Raw genomic sequence first — 20,883 nt, forward strand, 5'->3', positions numbered from 1 at the left:
AAATGGAGAAAGAGGACAATGATCCAGACACCCTGGGAAGCAGTTCTTCACCCAGAGACTCTGGGTCGAACCAAGAGACTTCTCAGGTATGATCATGAGGAAGAGGCATGGTTCCCCGTTAACTAAATCTATGATCGGAGGAAACTTTATTATACAAAAAAAATCCATGCATGCGTCTCACATTGACAAAGATTTGATACGATATGTAACAAAAGCTCTCCATATTCAATGACTGGCATGACACCCAAGGCCAAACTTTTTTTTAAAAAGGGAGCTTAGATTCATGAAAATGGAAACTAGAGGATTACTGAAATTTTGTAACTGATAAATCTAAAGTTTCAAACAATAGTGATTATGTGCAGAAATATTCAGTGTGAAGTACAGTACATTAAAGAGCAATAACATAACTTAAATATTAAACATTCCTTCACAGAAGGTAAGACAATAAAATTTTGTGCATTGGTTCCTAATATATATATATATATATATATATATATATATATATATATATACACACACACACACACACACACACCATAGCGCATAGAAATCAGCGCATACACCAACATTTTATTAAACTTTTTTTAAGAGACAGCAATTCATTGGCTGAGATGAGACTATATAAAATAGCCTATCTTCAGATATGTATTTAAAAATAATAACGTGACCATCCTTAATACTATTATTAGTGAATTTTCCGCGCAGAGAACATCATCAGCCATATTCTGATTGGCTGAAAACACCAAAAGGACACTAAAAAGGCAATGGTTTCATAGTTCTTCTATCCTTCTCTCCGAAACTAATGCTACCTGTGTTTCTTTGACATCAATAACTGAACTTTAATTTATATTTAGGTGTACCCATCGCCTTAAAAAAATCATAGCCCTAAGTCCAACGACACTCCAAGTTGAATAGTTATTTTGTTAACATATGGTGATAAAATAAATCAACATAAATAATGCTTCTAAAAATGTTTAAATAAATTTAAAAAAAACAACACATATTGTTTGGAATTGAACCTTAAATGGAAGACACAAAATAAACTTTGGGGCGGTTTTAGACCATTAGAAACTGGCATTTTCTACACACTATAATACACAGTTATTAGATAACATGGCAAATGTGTCAGCTGTGTCATTTAACATTACTATGTAAAAAATAAATTCTTAGACAATTAAATGGAGTAATGCAATGGTTCTAATCATCTTGTATTGAAATCATTTAGAAATCCATGTGCAGAACATTAGTAAGTAAAACGCTTTGGTCAGAGAGTATAACTTGGTAATCATTATCTTGTGGTCTTAAAAAGTTCCATTCAGAATGGGTTATAGTGAAACCCAATGACTGTTAGATCTTGAAGGAGTGTTACACTGCAAAGTATTGTTGGGTCTACATATAGTAAATGTATTCAAATGTTTTGGAGAAACTTACCAACTCTATGTACGAAAAAACTTTCAGACCCCATGGAAGTGTGTTTTAATCCTTTGTCCACACGCTTAACCGTGAGAAAGGTAAGGTCACAGTTTGATATATTTTTAAGTTATCCATAAACATTTCTGTTATTATAAGCCATGGGGCTTCCTACGAAACAACAGCAACTTTTGATATTTGATGAAGCTATGCCTTATTGTAGGTGCAAAATAGTCAATCACAACAGCCTATCGTTGACCCTATGAGTAAATGTAGACAGTCAAACGGCTAATGCCACCAAGAAACAAATACATCAACCAAAACAACTGCACTATGGTGATATATAGAAATGAAAAAGTACAGTTCTTCCTTATTTTTTTTACAATAAAAGTTCATTGTTACATCTTCCTGCTAGTATGCATGTGATCATGAATATTTCTATCTCCATAAGCGGTCGATAAAGCAAAGAAGATGAGCCAGCATTACAGAGACGTTTATTCAACTGCAGATTCATTAAGTTTTGATTGTCTGTATTATCTTTTAATTAATAAATATTTTGTCAAATGAGTGCAGGGTCACCCTAGATTCTCCTGTGCCACTTCCTCCTCAGCTTCATTGTCGAGGATTTCTGTTTTTATCTGTGCCACTCCCAGTCGGTACAGAGTGTCTCTGATGACCACCTCTCCTGGCTGACAGCTTTGCACAATGTCGTGGATTTGTCTGTTGACAATATCACGGCTTGTTAGGAAGTCAATGAGCCTGTTGTAGAGGAAATAGTGTGTGGGGTTCTCAAAATGAATAGGGAAGTTTCGGACGTTACTGGTCTTGCTGTCTCCGATGGCTGTAATGATTGCACTGTATGGTTCCAGCTCACGGCACAGAGTCAACGAGTGGTGTCTCGATGTGGGGTCACACGTCCCATTCTGCTCTGCCACAGCATGCACCACTCTTCTCGAAGCAGATTTGGTGACTGGGTGCTGAATAGACTGTTCATTGCCCATTATGTCCACATTGTAATGTCTGTCAAGCAGTTCTGGACAGGACACATACTGAAATAAAGAATTATTCATTAAAAATGTGTCTGAAATATGAAAAGGTGCAATCAAATTTGGAGTCAATATTTTTACCCCCCCCCTTTTTTGATATCCCATTCGTCACTGATATTCATACCATCTGTGTGGGAGTAGCATTTCATGGAATCTACAGAAACTATGACAAGCAGCTTCAACATTTTCAACTGCATCCATTTTAAATGATATGACAACAATTGAATAGTTTCAATGAACTGCTGACCTATAATACGAATGGATACTGGTACAAACCTTTGTTGGTTCTGAGGGATCAGAGAAACAGCCCTGATTCTTTCCCCACATCTGCTGGGTTAAGTTTGGGTAACAAAGATCAGCACATAGAGATACTTGGGTTGCCATATCTACAACATATACAGGAGGCCAGTGGCGGGAAGAGGCCAAGAGGTCCACATGATCCCGCGGGCTCTCTCCACGAACAATGTACTTGGATCCACAGACAACCTAAATTTGAAGAAAAAAAAATGCAAAAAAACATTTACCGTATTTTCCGGCGTATAAGACGACCCCCAACTTTTCCAGTTAAAATATAGAGTTTGAGCTATACTCGCCGTATAAGACTACCGCTCTACCCAGTATACAACCAGCCAATCACGGCGAGCGATGTACCTTACCGGAGATTGGCTGGTTGTTGTATACAAAGCCTGCTTGGATTGGGTGGGTCAGCTCTCCCTAACATATGCCTGTCCACACACACACACATGTATAGACATACACTGCCCTCACACAAGCCTTCCTTTACACACATATACACGTACACACCAGCTTACAAACACACATATACACATACACTGCCCTTACACACACCTGTCCATACACATACACTGCCCATACACAGACATATACATACATACACTGCTCTTACACACACATATATATCTACACATAGTAACATACGCCTGTCCATACATACACATTTATACACTGCCCTCACCACACACCCCTGCCTTTACACACACACTCCGGGATATGACGTCATCCCCGCGCTCTGCATCAATAGCCGGCGCGTAGTGATTAGAGAACACGGAAGCCGAGGTCTGAAGTGCCACACCTCGAACTCCCTAATGTTGGGCTAGTTAGAGGGAGGTCGTGATCTCCCCAACCAGCCCTGCTCATCGGGCGCCCGCCTGATCAGGGCTAGTTAGGGAGATCACGATTTTGCACCTACCTCGGCGCGGCCCTGAAGACCGGCCGAGGGGTGGCGGCTTCTCCGCTCGCCCCTCCCCTAGAGATACGTGGCTTCGTGGGGAATCGTGATTTTCACGGGTTAAAAAGTTGTCTTATACACCGAAAAATACGGTAACTAGATATAGCTTCATGGATTCAATGACAAAAACTAAGAAGCATTAACCCTTAAGTCCCTTACATGACTGTAACTATTTAGACCCTAGTGTGCTTGTCCACAAAAGATTCCATTTCAATGGAACTGCTTTCCTTCCACTAATTGACTACTTGAAGAACTGTTAGATCAAGGTGGAGGAGGGCAGCTGCTGGTGCATGGTTGCAGCTTCTGCTCTAGGCTTTTAACATTTTTTGAAGCATGAATATAAAAGTGCTCACAGAGTGATTTAATATGCTTTCCTCTTTAGTGGGGTATCAGGGACAGTAAACTGTCCATTTAAGCAATAGCTAACTTTAGTTAGCGTAAAACATTCGTTTAAAAACAGTTTAAAAACGCTATTTTAAAAACAGGAGTTCCTATAGGAGGAGAACACAAATTAAGAATCGACCAAAAATATGTTTTTCCTACCTGGTGGGGACACACTTTGTAGAGCTTGCCACCTGTCAAATTAGGTGGGGGTTGTTTAGCCTGAGTTCCATTTTGTACAAACTCAGAAAGAGCTAAGATGGAATAACACATTTGATCCTCAAGAAAGAGACATAGAACAAATTAATCATATTTGGAAAAATATGCTAGCTCAATTAATAGTAAACTTCTTTTCTACAAAATTAATATGCCTGAAAATATTGTTAAAATGTAATTCATGCCAATGTTTTGCAGCAAGATACAGATTGATTAATAACAAATGTTTCTTTATCATTATTATTTTTATTAGTTAAGTCTGTCTACTAACAATTAGCATATGTCGTATCTGAAGGCAAGCCTTAGACTACTTGTTGCGCACACCAGGCAAATGTTTGTGGGCCAATTCTTAACAGTGCCTCTGATATACCTTTCGTGTGCTGCTGCGCATCAGTGATTTATTGGTCACTGACATTAAAGAACTATGGCCAACTGTACCCCTACAGAATTAACCTGTCTGGAGCTAACTGTGAATATTCCCAAGTAGAAGTATTTGGGAAACAATAAGTTGCAAGGTAATACCCAAAGTGTATCATCCCAAGAAATGATATATAAATGGAAAATGGCAATGGAGGTGCTTACTTTTGTGTCTGTATCATCCCATGGAATTCCACAAAGTGTCAGGATGTTCTGCAACTCCTGTTTGGTTTTCAGATTAATCTCATCCAACTTGAGGGACCCTTCCTGAAACAATCTCACAAGGGTACTGCCATTACCTGAAATCCCAAAATACGTCAAGTGTGATACCCGGTTATGGGATCATAAGAGGAAGCCTATGTTGGAAAATTCAACATTGCTAAAGACAGTTGTTATTGAACACAATAACCAAATCTACGATAATTACTCAAGACCATGTCAAGCCAAGCTCATGCAAGATAGAGAAGTTTTCCTCCTTCATAACCATCAGCCTGCTTATTACCATCTCAAGCCAAGCTCCACATCCAGAAATCTTTCTAAACTAGTAAACAAATGCAGAAAAGAGCAATACACAAAGATGTATTTAATTGTAAGTTAACAAGAAAACCAGAAATACAAAATGTGACATGGTTTTGCAAATACATTGGATTTTCTTGTAACTGGCAAAAGCAGAATAGCAAAACAAGACAGAATCCAGCAAGGCTCACCTGGAACTTTCTGCACTTCCAGGTTCTTGAAGCTCTCACTGTTTACCACCACTGATGCACGCATAAGCGGCGGGAAAAATGGAGAAAGGATAGAGGCATCAAACTTGGTGATGGGAATACTGGAAGGGAAGGCAGCTTGTTCTAATACTTCATTCTCTAGGGTGGTCCAGAAATCCTCCATGCTCACTTCATTGGACGTTAGGAATTCTGGCCAAGTGAACTGGTGTGAGGACAAAAAGGAAGTTAATAAAAGTTCTAGATTTCTGTGGTATACGATCATCAAGATGGCTGAATTATGCAGATCTCTACTCATCCTGGTATTAACAAACGGTAAATTATGTGTGGTAAGGAAGCCCACAAACAGAACATCAAAAACAAATTGTTCAGATGATATTAAGTTTCCATCGAGAATTTGTCAAGGCAATCATTTATTCAGGTTCATTCAGCAGCCCAATCAACGACATCTGATGGGGAAGATACAAGAGCGATAACGTTTTACCTCAACATTTGTAAGCGTGAGGGTATTTTGTGTATTTCTTTGAGCTATCTCAACTTTGGGTGCAACCCCACACACTCCACAGATCATATCGTTATAGTCTCGGATGGTGAGGCATTCAAATGCCCAATAGCCACAGCTCATAAACTCATAGAGTGATGTCAGTTCCTCTGGATTCAAAACTTTCTCTAAGAAAAAAAAAAAGGTGATAAACATAAAACTAACTTCCCGCCTAATTTACATTATGATATATAATAATATGAATGTTCTTGACAGTCACTTTAAAGATAACCAGCGAGCCAGCAATGGACCGGACTGGCAGAAAGTATATGACGGGCGAGACAATGTGTTCAACCAAACACAGAAAATAGCCAAGGAAAAAAGGCAAACATTTGCAAAGGAGATACCATGTAAATTTAAATTGACCATTTACGTTAGATGGCTATACAGTACTATATGTTTTTCCAAGCGTTACCAAACTTCACCAAAATTGGAACTTTATTTGTAGGCACAGCTACATTTATGGGTGCAGCTTGTAGCTATGGAACATGTATTTAGACTAATATAAAGAGAACTTAAAAATGATATGTTCATATTTAAGACATAACCCTTGTTGTGTGAAACTCAAAGATCACTGGAAATGTAGGACTGCAAGAGAACTCAAATCTGTTCTTTTAATAAAAACACAATTTTGTTTGAAATGCAGTTTCATTGAAATGTAATATTCTATCATTTTAACATGACCTGTACTATTAATTAGAAATATTTTTTGGGGGGTAATTATCTAGAGCTATAGCCTCCCATATCACGTTACCTGCTTGCTGCTGAACAGACTCCAAGATTCTGCTGATGGACCCTTTGGGGTCTTCTCCTAATCTAATTTGGTTCCGGATAGAGAAAAGGAGGTCCAGACTAACAAGAAGTTTGTTTCCTACGTTAAAGAGACCTTTATGAAACAGAAACAGATTTTGATCAGTTGTGGCATATCAGTTTGACTCTGTTAGCTATAACCTTGAACCAGCAATCATATTCTTCATGCTCTGGGCATTTTATAAATGTAACAGGCCACCTATGTCCCAATTTTCATACCATTTATAACCCAACTTACACAGTAGACAATCAAAGAAGAATTTCAAAAGCAAGCTAGGAAATATACAAAGGCTTTATTAAACATGTATTTAAGACATGTTAAACCATTTAAAAAACTAAGATAACAAACATTTGTAATGTTTTACTGAATAATGTACAGATCTGTCCACATGCTGGCCACGATGCTGGTAAGCTTGCCAAGTGCTCTGTGTCTTATGGAACACAAGCTGTGCATTGGGCCAGCAATTTCCAAAGCAATTCATTTCACATAGTGTGAGATTCTGCCATCAAGGTTTGGAGTATATGCAATTAATCAAGCAACAATATACCAAGCCATATTCTGCCATTCAATATTCTCATTAAGATAAGGGTGTGGGGGGGGTGTATAATCACTTGCGAAGTACCCCTTCAACCAGATCTGGATTTCATTAAATTGGAAAACCTTAGAGCCTTTAAAAAGTCTATTCCTGGAGCAGATAATAAACCAAATTTACCCACAGGAGATCTGTTACTGAAGATTAACCTGCAAATCATGTACTACAAGTCAAAGTGTACAAAACAACACAGCTCATTTCTGCTAATTTATGAGCACTTTACACAAAGAAAGCAACACTTTATTTTATTATTTAACGTTTGTTAACATACTTCCCAAATTAAAAATATTTTTAACATATTGTTAGTGACAGGTGGGTACGAGCGAACATATAAAATAGAAGTAAAAGTTGTGATAAACAGAATTTTGTCACCATGTTGATTTTGAAAAACAGGTGTTCGTACCCAAGAGCTACTCAGAGCTGCTCCTCACCTTAGTGTGTGGCTTCAACCAGGAGGTGAGACCACCGCTAGCTAGATTTATATAGGCAATGAGTGAGTGGCAAAAGGGTGGTAGTAGGCAGGGAATGGGTATGACGTGGATAGGGATTAAGTAGGTAGAGGGTGTTGATATTGCTTCCTCCATAGATATTGAACACATTGAGACACAGTTCCAGGAATGCAATGCTTCACTGAAGAGTCTGGGTCAAACATGGAGTGATTGCCACAAGGAATAATGGGGTATTAAGCTGGGGTTAGTGACTACAGCAAGAGATATGACAATGATGGAAAATCCAAAGGTAGTGGGATACTGAGGAAGTGCAGGTGTGTATGGATTTATTAGGCAATGGGAAAGAGGATGTGGAATATTACGTTGTAAACAATCTAGTGGATGGTTGAGTGATTTCTGTTACTGAAAACATGTAGCAAGTGTTAGCGTGAGTGTCGCATGGTGATATGTGCAGCGTACATGTCGGATGTATATCCAGACCCTGTGAGATGAGTAAGCCACTGCAGGGCACGAAGAAGAGCTTCATGGGTGCTTTTCTATCAACAGTGTTTAAAAAAGATGCAGAAAGAGTGAACACTGAGCTGGTAACAACTCTGTGGCTTACCAGTGTAAATATCATTAAAACTGTGCAAGGCCAGACACTCGGGGTTCAAGCACATCTTTATCTGGGCAGTCACTAATTGCAGACGAGTAGATGTTAATAGCCAGCAATCTTGAGGTCCAGCCAAGGAGCTATGAAACAGAAGTGAATTAAGTAAAAATCAATTCTGGCAAAAGTCACAATGCAGAGCAGTGAAGTTTACTTGGTGTATATTTTCATAAATGTGTATCCACAGAATTTAGTTGGTATAAATTCAAACTAACACCAACGAGTCTTCACCTAATCTGAGCCATTATCTCCTTTGCTTTTATAAACAAAGAGCAAATGGCCCTTTGCAGAAGTGATTTTTAACATACCTATGGACAGGTGAAAGAATAAGGTCAACAGAATGATTACAAGGAGGAATGGCTTATTCCACCAAATGATTTACAAGAAGGCATAACCCATAGGCAGTTTCAACAAATGAGTTATGGTAAAAACTGTCCTCTGTTAAACACTCCACCTCCCCTGAGTTAATGCCTCGCTCAACAGCAGGTTTCACATTTACGACACTTGGTTTCAATTTCAAAACAGAGTGATTTAAACAATTAAAAAAACGGCAAGTAAATTAAGCTGATGAAGTACCAGTCAAATTGGTTGACAGAATCGAAAAGCACAAAATCACCATATCAATATTACATTGTTCTCTAAAGACAAAGGAAGTGTCCACATCAATGTTGAATTTACTTTAGACATATTTCCTGACAAAAAAAAAACATTAACAGAAAATTGTAGCTGGCAAAAACATAAAAAAGCAGAACTGATATTTACTCACTTCTTGTCACCTTTAAATAAGGTTGTTCCACACAGGAGACACCGGGTAGCTTGTGACTCATAAAAACTGGCCCATGAGGTTTGCTCAATAGTTACTGTGCCATCGCAGACATTGGAAAGGACAAGTCGAGAGCTGTTGAGTTCCTGTATTAGGGTGAAAGTTTCTGAGAGGTCACACTCATTTTCAGGAATCTGCATGGTTTTACGGAGCAGCAAGAGTGTTGACTGACGCTGGGTTTCCTTTTGAGATTGACTAAGGGAGTCGCCAATTCTGTGAATATTCTGGAAACAAATCTGGGTCTCCTGGAAAAATGGTCGACAAAAAGGAAACTGAGTTAACGCTATGGCATTTATAATAATTCTCCATATCTTCTGCCCCATTCGCTGCACAATGTGCCTTTACGGCACGGAGTCTAATGCAGACTATGGGGTCTGTGTTGAGTGGGCACAGCCTCCATAGTGTAAATGGACCCGTTGAAGATATCAAACATCTCCCCTGTAACAGGCCCATTGAGCAGCAGGAAACTGGTTGGCCTGATCACCTGGTTGGCCTAGGCCAGAATACAAAACTGCTGCTAGGTCCATCCCCTATCTAGAATGCTGCCATGCTGATGGTATGATGGGGTTCTGTTGGGATCAATCCAGAATCAATCCCAAAAGATCAAAGGGGACACATGAAAGGGCACTACTACCGAACTGATCAGCGACCACTTATTAGGTCTTTAGAACAGGGGAGGGCTGGCAGCCTAAGGCCTGGGGGGCAAGTCAAGTCAAGTGGACAATTGCGCCACTATATCAGCCCACCATCCATGCCCATCTTTTCCAGATTTTCTAACGCATATTGATGATAAAAATACAAATATGATTTAAATGTGGTTTAACAAAGGTAAATTTGATAGCAACAAAGAATGGTGGGAAAAAAAGCAAAACCTAATGCCCCCCTGATGCTCAGCCAGTTAAATGTCCCCCATGATACTGGCTGAGGATTATGGGAAGTATAGCACACAGCAGCAGGGAAATTGTAAAAGCTATTATGAGTACACTACCAGGATCATACCATAAAGTGGGCTGATTGGGGAAAGAGCTGACACTGAAGGGGTGAATGGGGACAGCAATGACATGGGGGGGCTGATTGGGGACAGAGGTGACATGGGGGGGCTGAAACGGGACAGAAGTGACACTAGGAGGGCCTGATTGGGGACATAGGTGACACTGGGGAGCTGAATGGGAACAGCAATGACACGGGGGGCTGAAAGGGGACAATGGGAGGGGCTGATTGGGGGCAGAGGTGACTCAGGAGCTGAACTTGTGAACACATACAGACACAGAGATTTCTTTTTTTGTTTAATAATTTAAAAAAGCATTCTGTTGTTTGTCCCCCATGGACACACTTACATACAACGAATACAAAAAAATATTATACAGTCTGTACAAAAATAAATTGGTTTACTAACCTTCTACTTCTTCCACTTTGGGGGGGTTTCGTCTAGGCCTCCGTCCTCTGTTTATGTAGAAAACAGTCTTCTGCTACCAAACATCCGGTGCGCCAGCAGTCTGAGTGCGAGGGGACGGAGCTTTCACCCCTCACGCTGCTCCCATCACTATGCGGCCATCAGACTGCTGGAAATCTAATCTAAACGGCTGGTGCATGCTGATGCCGCCGGCCGGAACTACTTTGATACTTGCCATATTAAATTTAAAAAACAAAATATTAAAGTACCGCCAGCCGGCGGCATCAGCACCCAGCGGCCGTTTAGATTAGATTTCGGGCGGCCTGGGGGGCAATTGCCCCCCGGCCCAGCCCGCCCCAGCTTTGGAACCATTCCGTAGTTGCAGGAGAGCACCTTCTAGGAGACCACTGAATGTGTTTTGCACATTATAATGACTAAATATGTACCTTCATAATATCAATCACGTTCTACACACTTACTGGGAGTCTGGATCCTTTTTCCACTTTATCTTTTGATAGGCTAGAACCACAAGTGGGGCAGGTTTTTGGCTTATGCCGGTTTGTATACATGAAATTGCACATTGGGTTCTTGCACCTTCCCCTGCCTCTTTGAGTAGCCAGGCCTAGGTCCTGGGGAAAGAGAAGAGTTGAATTAAACACTCTAAAAGAGATACAAAAAGAAGAACTTTTTTTATTTTACAATTTTAATATTAAAATGCAAGGGACGTCAGATAACTGTAAAGCTTGGGAAATATCCTAAAAGTAGATGATGATAGAACTGTGCATGGTGGGAGTTTTAGACAACCATGCACAATTTTATATAGGAGTTGGTTCCTTTGTAAACCTACTATTGCCAGAAATCTAATATTAAAGATTTCATCAATACAATGTGTTTGTGGGTGAGTTAAAACATTTTCTCCGCTGGACCTCTATGTCTACAAGGGCAAAAGAACATGTTTAAGCTCATTAAAAGACCAAGCACCACAAGCATTGAGCACTTAAGTCTAGGGATGGAATAAAAAATTAGGGTGACCAGATCACGGTAGCCAGCAATCATTTGAGAATAGAGGGAAAAGTTGATGCAGAAGCAAATAAGAGAAACATACTATGTTAAGGAATGCAGACCAAAAAACGGAATATCAGGGCTAAGATGTAAAGAAGCCAAGTCCCAGGGGCTACGCTGCAAAAAAGGCGAGTTCCGAAGGAAAATAATGCAATAAACCCAGATTTACAGGGCCTGAAAGTTTAACATCCACAGTACAGCTGCTCTAGTGAGCCCTATGGATTTGTAGAGCTAATTCAGTAACACTTTCATGTCATTAGCTATGTAAGCTTTATAACTGCATACTGGTTTGTTATACTTGTATGATAAGCACACATTGGGGTTGGAAGAACATGGTCACAGTATGACAACGACACCAAAACATCAAATTCTACATTTCTATGTTTATATTATACATCCAGAATCACCAATTTCATTAAAAGGTTTGTGTTATCTGGAAATATGTTAATATATGCGGTGAACATACCAATAAACACAGCAAAATGAAAGCTAAGCCTACTTGCTCATGGTGTATACTGGACACTTTAAGATCTAATGGATGCACGTCTCTTTTTTTTTTGCAAACACAAATGCTTTGTGCTTCCTCCATGGGCATCATAGATTTGACCAAGGAATTAATCATTCTCTGCAGGATGGACAAAACGAATTATGGAATCCATACCAATTTCAGCAATCCCATCCAGTTTTATTTGTACGGTGAGATAAGCAGGGAACATTTTGGTTAGGTGCAACTTGTCCAAACTTTAACCGTCTACTGTGGAAATAAGCTCTGGGCACTAGTTACAAGACGACGACTAGGTCCCTATAGTGTCACATACAACCCTACCAGAAAATGTAATTTTCCGTATGCATTTCTCTTTAAATCAGAGATACGTACCAAGGTCATGAGACTGCTGTATTTGAAAGACGGGAAAGCTTCAGACACCAATTTTAGTGGTGGCTGTGAAACAGGACCTTGGGGATCACTTCTTACCTGTATGTTCAAAAAAAGCCCAAAGAATAAAGTCAGATAAATAAAATACTGTTTCACCTACTCAGAAAGGAGAGAGATAACTTCATGGGGAACTTGAGGTGGCTACTTCTATTATAGGGCATATTTTAATCTCTAAATACTATTATGTTTATGTGCACTATATGTGCGATTTAGGAAGAGTTACAAATCTTCCAAGATACCGAAGCACTATGAATACATCTGATATGACAGCGCCAGTAACGGAAATTGCTTGAGGAATGGCGATAAAAAAATAAAAATAGGACATAGAGTCCGTTTGAAACCTATTAAGTGTGAGCTTGCCCTTGGGACATGCAGTGCTTATATTCAAGCAGATCGATGAGAATCCTAAATGAGACATAGAAGATGTTTCAATATAGTTACATAGTTATATAGGCTGAAAAAAGACATGCGTCCATCAAGTTCAGCCTTTTCTATATCTGTTAATTTGTTGCTGTTGATCCAAAAAAGGCAAAAAAACGCCAGTTTGGCTCTTTCCAATTTTGCACTAACCAGGGAAAAAATTCCTTCTTGACTCTAAAATGGCAGTCAGATTTCTCCTTGGATCAATAAGCTGTTTCCCCATAATTAAAGATTATATCCCTGAATATTACCCATCCAGTTGCTGTTTAAATGTCTGTACGGACTCCGATAAAACTACCTCTGCAGGCAGAGAATTCCACATCCTTATTGTACTTACTTTAAAAAAAACCCTTTCCTCTGCTTTAGACTAAATCTCCTTTCATCCAGTCTAAACGCATGACCACGTGTCCTATGCATAGTCCTGTTTATGAACAGATTTCCACACAATGGTTTGTATTGGCCCCGAATATATTTATATAATGCTATCATATCCATATTACCATTATTTCTTGAGTTATTGGCTGTGGCAGGACTGAGTGGCCAAGCTGTTTCAATGTGCTGGGCTTCAGACAGGAGGCTATGATGGGATTGTGTGTCTCTGTAGAAAACAAGAGTAAAGAGAGTGAAATGGTATAGAATTATTTGGAACAGTATATAACATGTCCTCTGTGTTCGGTACCTTTAGTATTGCAAGATTGTTTCTTTGTTCTTTATAAGTATAATAGTTACTATGGTTTACGAAGGTAACTACACTATATGACCAAAAGTATGTGGACGCCCTTCCTAATTATAGAGTTTAGGGGCTTCATCCACAGCCATTGGTAACACGTTTTTAAAATCAAGGACATAGGTATCTTCATAAACAAAGATTTGCAGTAGGATAGGTCATCCCAAAGAGATCAGTGACTTTAAATATAGCACTTTCACAGGAAGCCACCCCTTTACCACAAGTCAGTTCATTAAATTTCTGCTAGACCTGCCCCGGTCAAATGTTGCAAAATTATTGTAAAGTAGAAGCAGAGGCGTATCTACTGAAAATAGCGCCTATGGCAAGCACTGAAATTGCGCCCCTGTCCAAATATCTAAAACCCATTTACTAGCCCCTGCTGCCCATTTATATATATAAATATTAGTCCCTGCTGTCGATAGCGGGTATAGATCAACACACAAACCCAGATCAATTGAAATTCACTTGTGATCTCAGCACTGAAGGTATATATCAAATAAACAGAATCAGACATACAAATCCTATATTTGCAGGTATACAATAATAATTTATGAAACGTAGCATCGAAGGTGTAGATCAACTGAATAAGACATATTAACCCTGTATTTGCAGGTACACATAAATAATGTATGGAAACAGCATAGCAGATATGGATCTACATAATAACACAAAAACCCAGCTTTGCAGGTAAAAATCAATTGGAATTCACATAAAAACACGGCATTAAAGGTATATTTTAAACCCCCTAAATTACAGGCATAGATCACAGGTTGCACCCCAAAGCCAGCCCTGGCGTCCACACTGCCCACATAGAACCTGGCCAGCACCCAGATTACACACATAAGATTTGCAATCTTTGTCCCCAAATAGCCCAGCACAAGTCAACTTTGTCCCCAAACAGTCCAGCCAGTGCCATCTTTGTGCCATATACACCCTGCCTGTGCCATCTTGGTCCCCAAGGCTCAAACCTCCTGCTAGTGCCATCTTTGCCCTTCCACAATTATACATCTATGGTACACAAACACTTTTACAGTCACTCACTAATTCACACTTTAATTCATCCAACTCATCCACACATTAACTCATGCTCTCCCTCATTCAGACAATTCATCCACACATTAACTCATGCTCTCCCTCATTCAGACAATTCATCCACACATTAACTCATGCTCTCCCTCATTCAGACAATTCATCCACACATTAACTCATGCTCTCCCTCATTCAGACAATACATTCACATATTAACTCATGCTCTCTCATTCACTCAATGCATCCACACATTAATGCACACTCTTTACTTATATCTACCCTCTCTCCCTCCCCTATCACTTTCTACCCCCCATCTCCCTTCCCTTATCACTTTCTACCCCCTCTCCCTCCCTTATCACTTTTTACCCCCCTCTCCCTCCCTTATGACTTTTTACCCCCCTCTCCCTCCCTTATCACTTTTTACCCCCCTCTCCCTCCCTTATCACTTTTTACCCCCCTCTCCCTCCCTTATCACTTTTTACCCCCTCTCCCTCCCTTATCACTTTTTACCCCCCTCTCCCTCCCTTATCACTTTTTACCCCTCTCTCCCTCCCTTATCACTTTTTACCCCCCTCTCCCTCCCTTATCACTTTTTACCCCCCTCTCCCTCCCTTATCACTTTTTAACCCCCTCTCCCTCCCTTATCACTTTCTAACCCCCTCTCCCTCCCTTATCACTTTCTAACCCCTCTCCCCCGCTTACCCACTATATACCCCCCTCTCTCACCTTGAAGTCCAGCGACAGGAGCACGATGCTGCTGTCTTCCTGCACCGCTCCCTGGTGCCCGCTGCTTCACTGCTGAGTGCCGTAATATGACATCATATTTCTGCGCCCAGCAGTGAAGCAGCGGGCACCAGCGAGCGGCTTTTAAATGCTGTCTTCTTTTTTTTGATGCGGGGGAGAACGAGGGGCGCCGAGCAGTTTCTAGGCGCCCCTCTCTCTCCCCCGCATCAGTGTTTAAAAGCCGCTCGCTGGTGCCGGCATTTCATGCTGAGCGCCGCAATATGCCGGCATATTGCAGCGCTCTGCATGAAATGCCGGCACCGGGACGGGGGTAGAGGGCTCGTGGAGGAGAATGAGGGGAGCCACGCGGTTGCTAGGCGCCCCTCTCTCTCCTCGCATCAAAAAAAAAAACGGCATTTAAAAGCCGCTCCCCAGCGCCCCCCTTGAGATGGCGCCCATGGCACGTGCCATGGCTGCCATACCCTATATACGCCTCTGAGTAGAAGCATCTAGGTGTAACAACACAGCCATGAAGCAGTAGACCACACATGTAAAAATCCCCTGTCTTCTGTAGCATCACTTCCCATATTTGCTCGAGGGGTCGTCTTATAATCAGACCTCAAATAGGTCTGACTATGAGACGACTAAGATCCAGATCCCCCGCAGCTGCAGGGGACCTGGATCCTCTTGTCTCCCCCCCCCGCCCCACTTACCGGTACTTCTGAGTCCCCGGTGTGTAGCTGGGGCAGCGTGTAGATGTTTACGCGATTCGCGTAGACAACTTCCGCTGCAGCAGGAAGGAGCCAGTGCCGCACCGGTGCGGGGAACTCTGATCTCTGACAGTCGGGGAAGGTCTGCGCGATGGACGCAGACAACCCCCGCTGCTAGCCACGCCTCCTTCCTGCTGCAGCGTAAGTGCGTGGGATCTACACCCTGCCCCGGCTACATGACAGGGAAGTCAGAAGCACCGGTAAGTTGGGGGGGGGAGTGTTAAATGGGGGGCATAAGGCATTTCTGGAGGCAGAGTGCTCTGTGAAATGCCTTTTAACCCCCTTAATGCCACTCTGCCTCCAGAAATGCCCTTTTAACCCTCTATACGCCACTCTGCCTCCTGAATGCCTTAAACCTCCCTATATGCCACTCTTCCCCATAATATGCCTTTTAACCCTCCAAATGCCAGAGTGGCATTTAGGGGTATAAGGCATTTCTGGAGGCAGAGTGGCACATAGGGGGTCAAAAGGCATATCATGGGGCACAGTGGCATATAGGGTTAAAAGGCATATCATGGGGCACAGTGGCATTTAGAGAGTTAAAAGGCATATCATGGGGCACAGTGGCATATACGGGGTATAAGGCATTTCTGGGGCAGATGTGCATAACTGGGGGGCAGGTTGGAAAATAGAAGGAAATAAAACCAAAATATATTTTTCTCAAGCTTTTATTAAAAAAAAATAGTTTATAGTTTATTTAACATTTACTGGTAAAACTTTTTTCCTATAGGGTCGTCTTATATTGAGGCTTTTTCTTTTTTTTCCCCCTAAATTAATATTCAGATTTGGGGGGTCGTCTTATAATCGAGCAAATACGGTACTACAGAGTTCTAACATCAGCGCAAGCGCTGTGCGTCTGGATCTTCATTAAATAGATTTCCATGGCCAAGCAGCTGTACACAAGCCAAAGATCACTGTGTACAATAGCCAAGCACCGGCTGGAGAGGTTTAAAGCACGCCGCCACATACACCGACACTAGACTGGAGCAGTGTAAACATGTTCTCTGGAGTGATGACTCACGCTTCACTTTCTAGAAAACCGATGGACAAATCTGGGTTTGGCGGATACCAGGAGAACAATACCTATAGAAAGCATAGTTTGGTCTGGGGCTGTTTTTCAGGTTTGAGCCTCTTAGTTCCAATGAAGGGAGATGTTAATACTACAGCATACACAGACATGTCAGACAAAGGTATGCTTCTAGCTTTTTGGCGCCATTTTGGAGAAGGAGCTTTTCCGTTCCAGCATGGCTGTGCCCATGTGCGCAAAGGTTGATAAACAAGCTTTAGTGGCCCGCACAGAGCCATGACATTAAAGCACTTTTGGCTGAATGGTCACAAATATCCACAAACACACTCCATAATCTTGTAAAAAGCTTCCCCATTAGGGTGGTGGCTGTTATAGTTGAAAAGGGGAGGGGGGCTCCATATTAATGCCCATGGTTTTTGAATGGGATGTCCAACAAGCTCATATAGGTGTGATGGTCAGGTGGCAACATATTTTTGATCATATAATGCATATTTTGGGGGACCCACATTTTAAATATAACCCCTCTCTCTTTGCATGAGATATGCTTGTTCAGAGCCTGTAATCTGTGGTGGTCCAAAAAGGCACCTTCGATACTAATGCACTGGATGATGACATTGGATACCAGGTTCTCGATCCACAGTAACATAGTAACATAGTTCATAAGGTTGAAAAAAGACCAAAGTCCATCAAGTTCAACCTATATACATATTGTGTCCCTACTGTGTTGATCCAGAGGAAGGCAAAAAACCCTTATGAAGCAGATGCCAATTGCCCCATACCAGGGGGAAAATTCCTTCACGACTCCAAATATGGCAATCAGAATAAATCCCTGGATCAACATTCTGTCCCTATTAATCTAATATCCATAACTTGTAATTATTGCTTTCAAGAAACACGTCCAGGCTCCTTTTGAACTCTTTTATTGAGTTTACCATTACCACTTCCTCTGGCAGAGAGTTCCATAATCTCACCTCTTTCACCTCTTTCCTCCAGCCGTAGAGGATGTCCCCTTGTTATAGATACAGTCCTGGGTATAAATAGGTCCTGGGAGTGATCTCTGTACTGCCCCCATATATATTTATACATAGTTATTAAGTCCCCCCCTAAGCCGTCTTTTTTCCAAACTAAATAACCCTAATTCTGATAATCTTTCTGGGTACTGTAGTCCTCCCATTCCCCTTATTACTCTGGTTGCCCGTCTTTGAACCCTCTCCAGCTCCACTATATCTTTCTTGTACACTGGTGTCCAGTACTGTACACAGTATTCCATGTGTGGTCTGACTAGTGACTTGTACAGTGGTAGAATTATTTCCTTGTCGTGGGCATCTATGCCCCTTTTGATGCACCCCATGATTTTATTTGCCTTAGCAGCAGCTGCCTGACACTGGTCGCTACAGGTAAATTTACTGTTAACTAAAACTCCTAAGTCCTTTTCCATGTCAGTCGTCCCCAGTGTTTTCCCATTTAATACATATTCCCAGCCTGGATTTTTCTTCCCCATGTGCATAACCTTACATTCATCTGTGTTGAACCTCATCTGCCACATCCCAGCCCAAGCCTCCAACCTATGCAGATCCATTTGTAACCGTGCACTGTCCTCTATTGTGTTAACCACGTTACAGAGCTTAGTATCGTCTGCAAAGATTGATACTTTACTATACAATCCCTCTACAAGGTCATTAATAAATATATTAAAAAGAATAGGACCCAAAACTGACCCCTGTGGTACCCCACTAGTAACATACCCACTCAGAGTATGTACCATTAATAACCACCCTCTGTTTCCTATCACTGAGTCAGTTACTTACCCACATACACACATTCTCCCCCAGCCCAAGCATTCTCATTTTATATACCAGCCTTTTATGTGGCACCGTATCAAATGCTTTGGAAAAATCAAGATATACGGCATCCAGCGATTCACCCCGATCCAGTCTTGAGCTCACCTCCTCATAAAAGCTGATCAGGTTAGTTTGACAGGACCGATCCCTTGTAAACCCATGCTGATATGGAGTCATACATTTATTTTCATTGAGATACTCCAAAATAGCATCTCTTAGGAAACCCTCAAACAGTTTACACACACAACAGAAGTTAAACTAACAGGCCTATAATTCCCCGGGTCACTTTTTGAATATTGGCACAACATTTGCTATGCGCCATGCACTGTCAATGAAAAGGTTAAGAGACGTGTTCAGACAAGACACGTCTATCGGCTCCCTTGCCATAGCATCAGGTAAGTGGGCTGCTTAGTGGCAGAATCACCATGAGATCTGTGCCCTAGACTTGGTTGATCCACCAGCGACATTAACTTCATCCTACTAACTGCTGTGTATATTTGACTATTCCATATTGGAAGAAGGTACTCTTACATTTATTGGTACATTACATTTATGGAACACATTAAAGGAACACAATTCACATGCGAGTTTAAAAACATTACATTACCTGATTTAATGCAAAATCATTTGGCAGTACAATTCTTATAAAGGAACCGCTACATTTCATCTGGTTAGTATAGACGCAAAGTTATTTTTATAGCATTTTTTGTACATCTCAGCACCTAAGAGTACATACATATACACTTCCACTGTATCTTCAGAAAATGGTAAATTGACATGTATACAGAACAATTTCTCATGATGCACTGCAAATGTTTACACTGATGGTACTAAAAATTCTAGCTGTACAAATAAGGCGGTAGTACCAATCTCTGCAGATAGGAGGCAGCAAACGGCAATCCTCTCCATTTTTTTTGATGGGGACTTACCAGCTTTTATAATGGCCAGTCTGCTGCCAGCGCATTCCACACTGGCATTTCTGTTTGTATTAGCTGGGGCAGGCAGGATTGCCCGTATTGGCCTGGCAGCTGCCTGAGAGGTAGCCCGAGATTTCGCTGTAGGCTTTGCTTCCTGCCCTTTATGGGATGTTGATGGAGCTTGCGAGTCTACCCTGGAGAAATAGTATATATTTTATGAATATTTTTCTACTAAAAAAATTCTACTTTTCAATACAAATTAAATTTTGGGTGGTTTATAGATTTTATTACAATTTATTTTATTATTGTATTGGCCTGTTGTTTGCTTTCTCAGCAGCTATTTTACTTTTAAAAAAGACAGAAGCTCTAAGGATTTGAGACGATGGCTTCTCTCAATTACATTTTGTACATGTACGTGTTCGTGTTCCACAAATTGCATGTGGTGAGGAACTAATGAGTGTTTGTAAACCTAAGAGCACTGATTGCGGTACGCTAGACCATCTAAGATGGGAATTTTTATAAAGCTTTTGGTCCAGTCTAGGCCAGCAGCATATCTAAACACATCACCGAGAATCACCCTTCCCTTTCTACTCTGGTGGTCCTGTGGCGAGGCATGAGGTATCATATATATATATATATATATATTATATATATATATATACACACACACCTTGGTTTCAGTGCTCCCTCACAGTCCAGCTTCAGTGATGAACACCAAGATATTGTACGCCATC

At 41.0% G+C, this 20,883-nt stretch overlaps 1 protein-coding gene across 1 annotated transcript in view; it reads right to left on the reverse strand.

Annotated features, from left to right (window-relative positions):
- Nucleotides 1-1,985: 1,985 nt before the first annotated feature.
- Nucleotides 1,986-20,883, reverse strand: part of LOC149297840 (HMG domain-containing protein 3-like) — a 28,719-nt gene continuing 9,821 nt past the window's right edge. Inside the window, exons 7-19 of the mRNA XM_089488058.1 lie at nt 20,162-20,343; nt 13,616-13,713; nt 12,639-12,734; nt 11,179-11,328; nt 9,250-9,551; nt 8,439-8,566; nt 6,737-6,868; nt 5,926-6,110; nt 5,427-5,646; nt 4,885-5,018; nt 4,249-4,365; nt 2,733-2,942; nt 1,986-2,459 (exon numbers count right to left, since the gene is read on the reverse strand). Coding sequence (XP_089344184.1) covers nt 1,986-2,459; nt 2,733-2,942; nt 4,249-4,365; nt 4,885-5,018; nt 5,427-5,646; nt 5,926-6,110; nt 6,737-6,868; nt 8,439-8,566; nt 9,250-9,551; nt 11,179-11,328; nt 12,639-12,734; nt 13,616-13,713; nt 20,162-20,343 — 2,428 coding nt within the window. The remainder of the gene's footprint in view (nt 2,460-2,732; nt 2,943-4,248; nt 4,366-4,884; nt 5,019-5,426; nt 5,647-5,925; nt 6,111-6,736; nt 6,869-8,438; nt 8,567-9,249; nt 9,552-11,178; nt 11,329-12,638; nt 12,735-13,615; nt 13,714-20,161; nt 20,344-20,883) is intronic.

The sequence above is a fragment of the Sceloporus occidentalis genome, unplaced genomic scaffold (genome assembly GCF_023333645.1).
Source record: "Sceloporus occidentalis isolate IW3139 unplaced genomic scaffold, rSceOcc1.0.p SCAF_36, whole genome shotgun sequence".
NCBI lineage: Eukaryota > Metazoa > Chordata > Lepidosauria > Squamata > Phrynosomatidae > Sceloporus > Sceloporus occidentalis.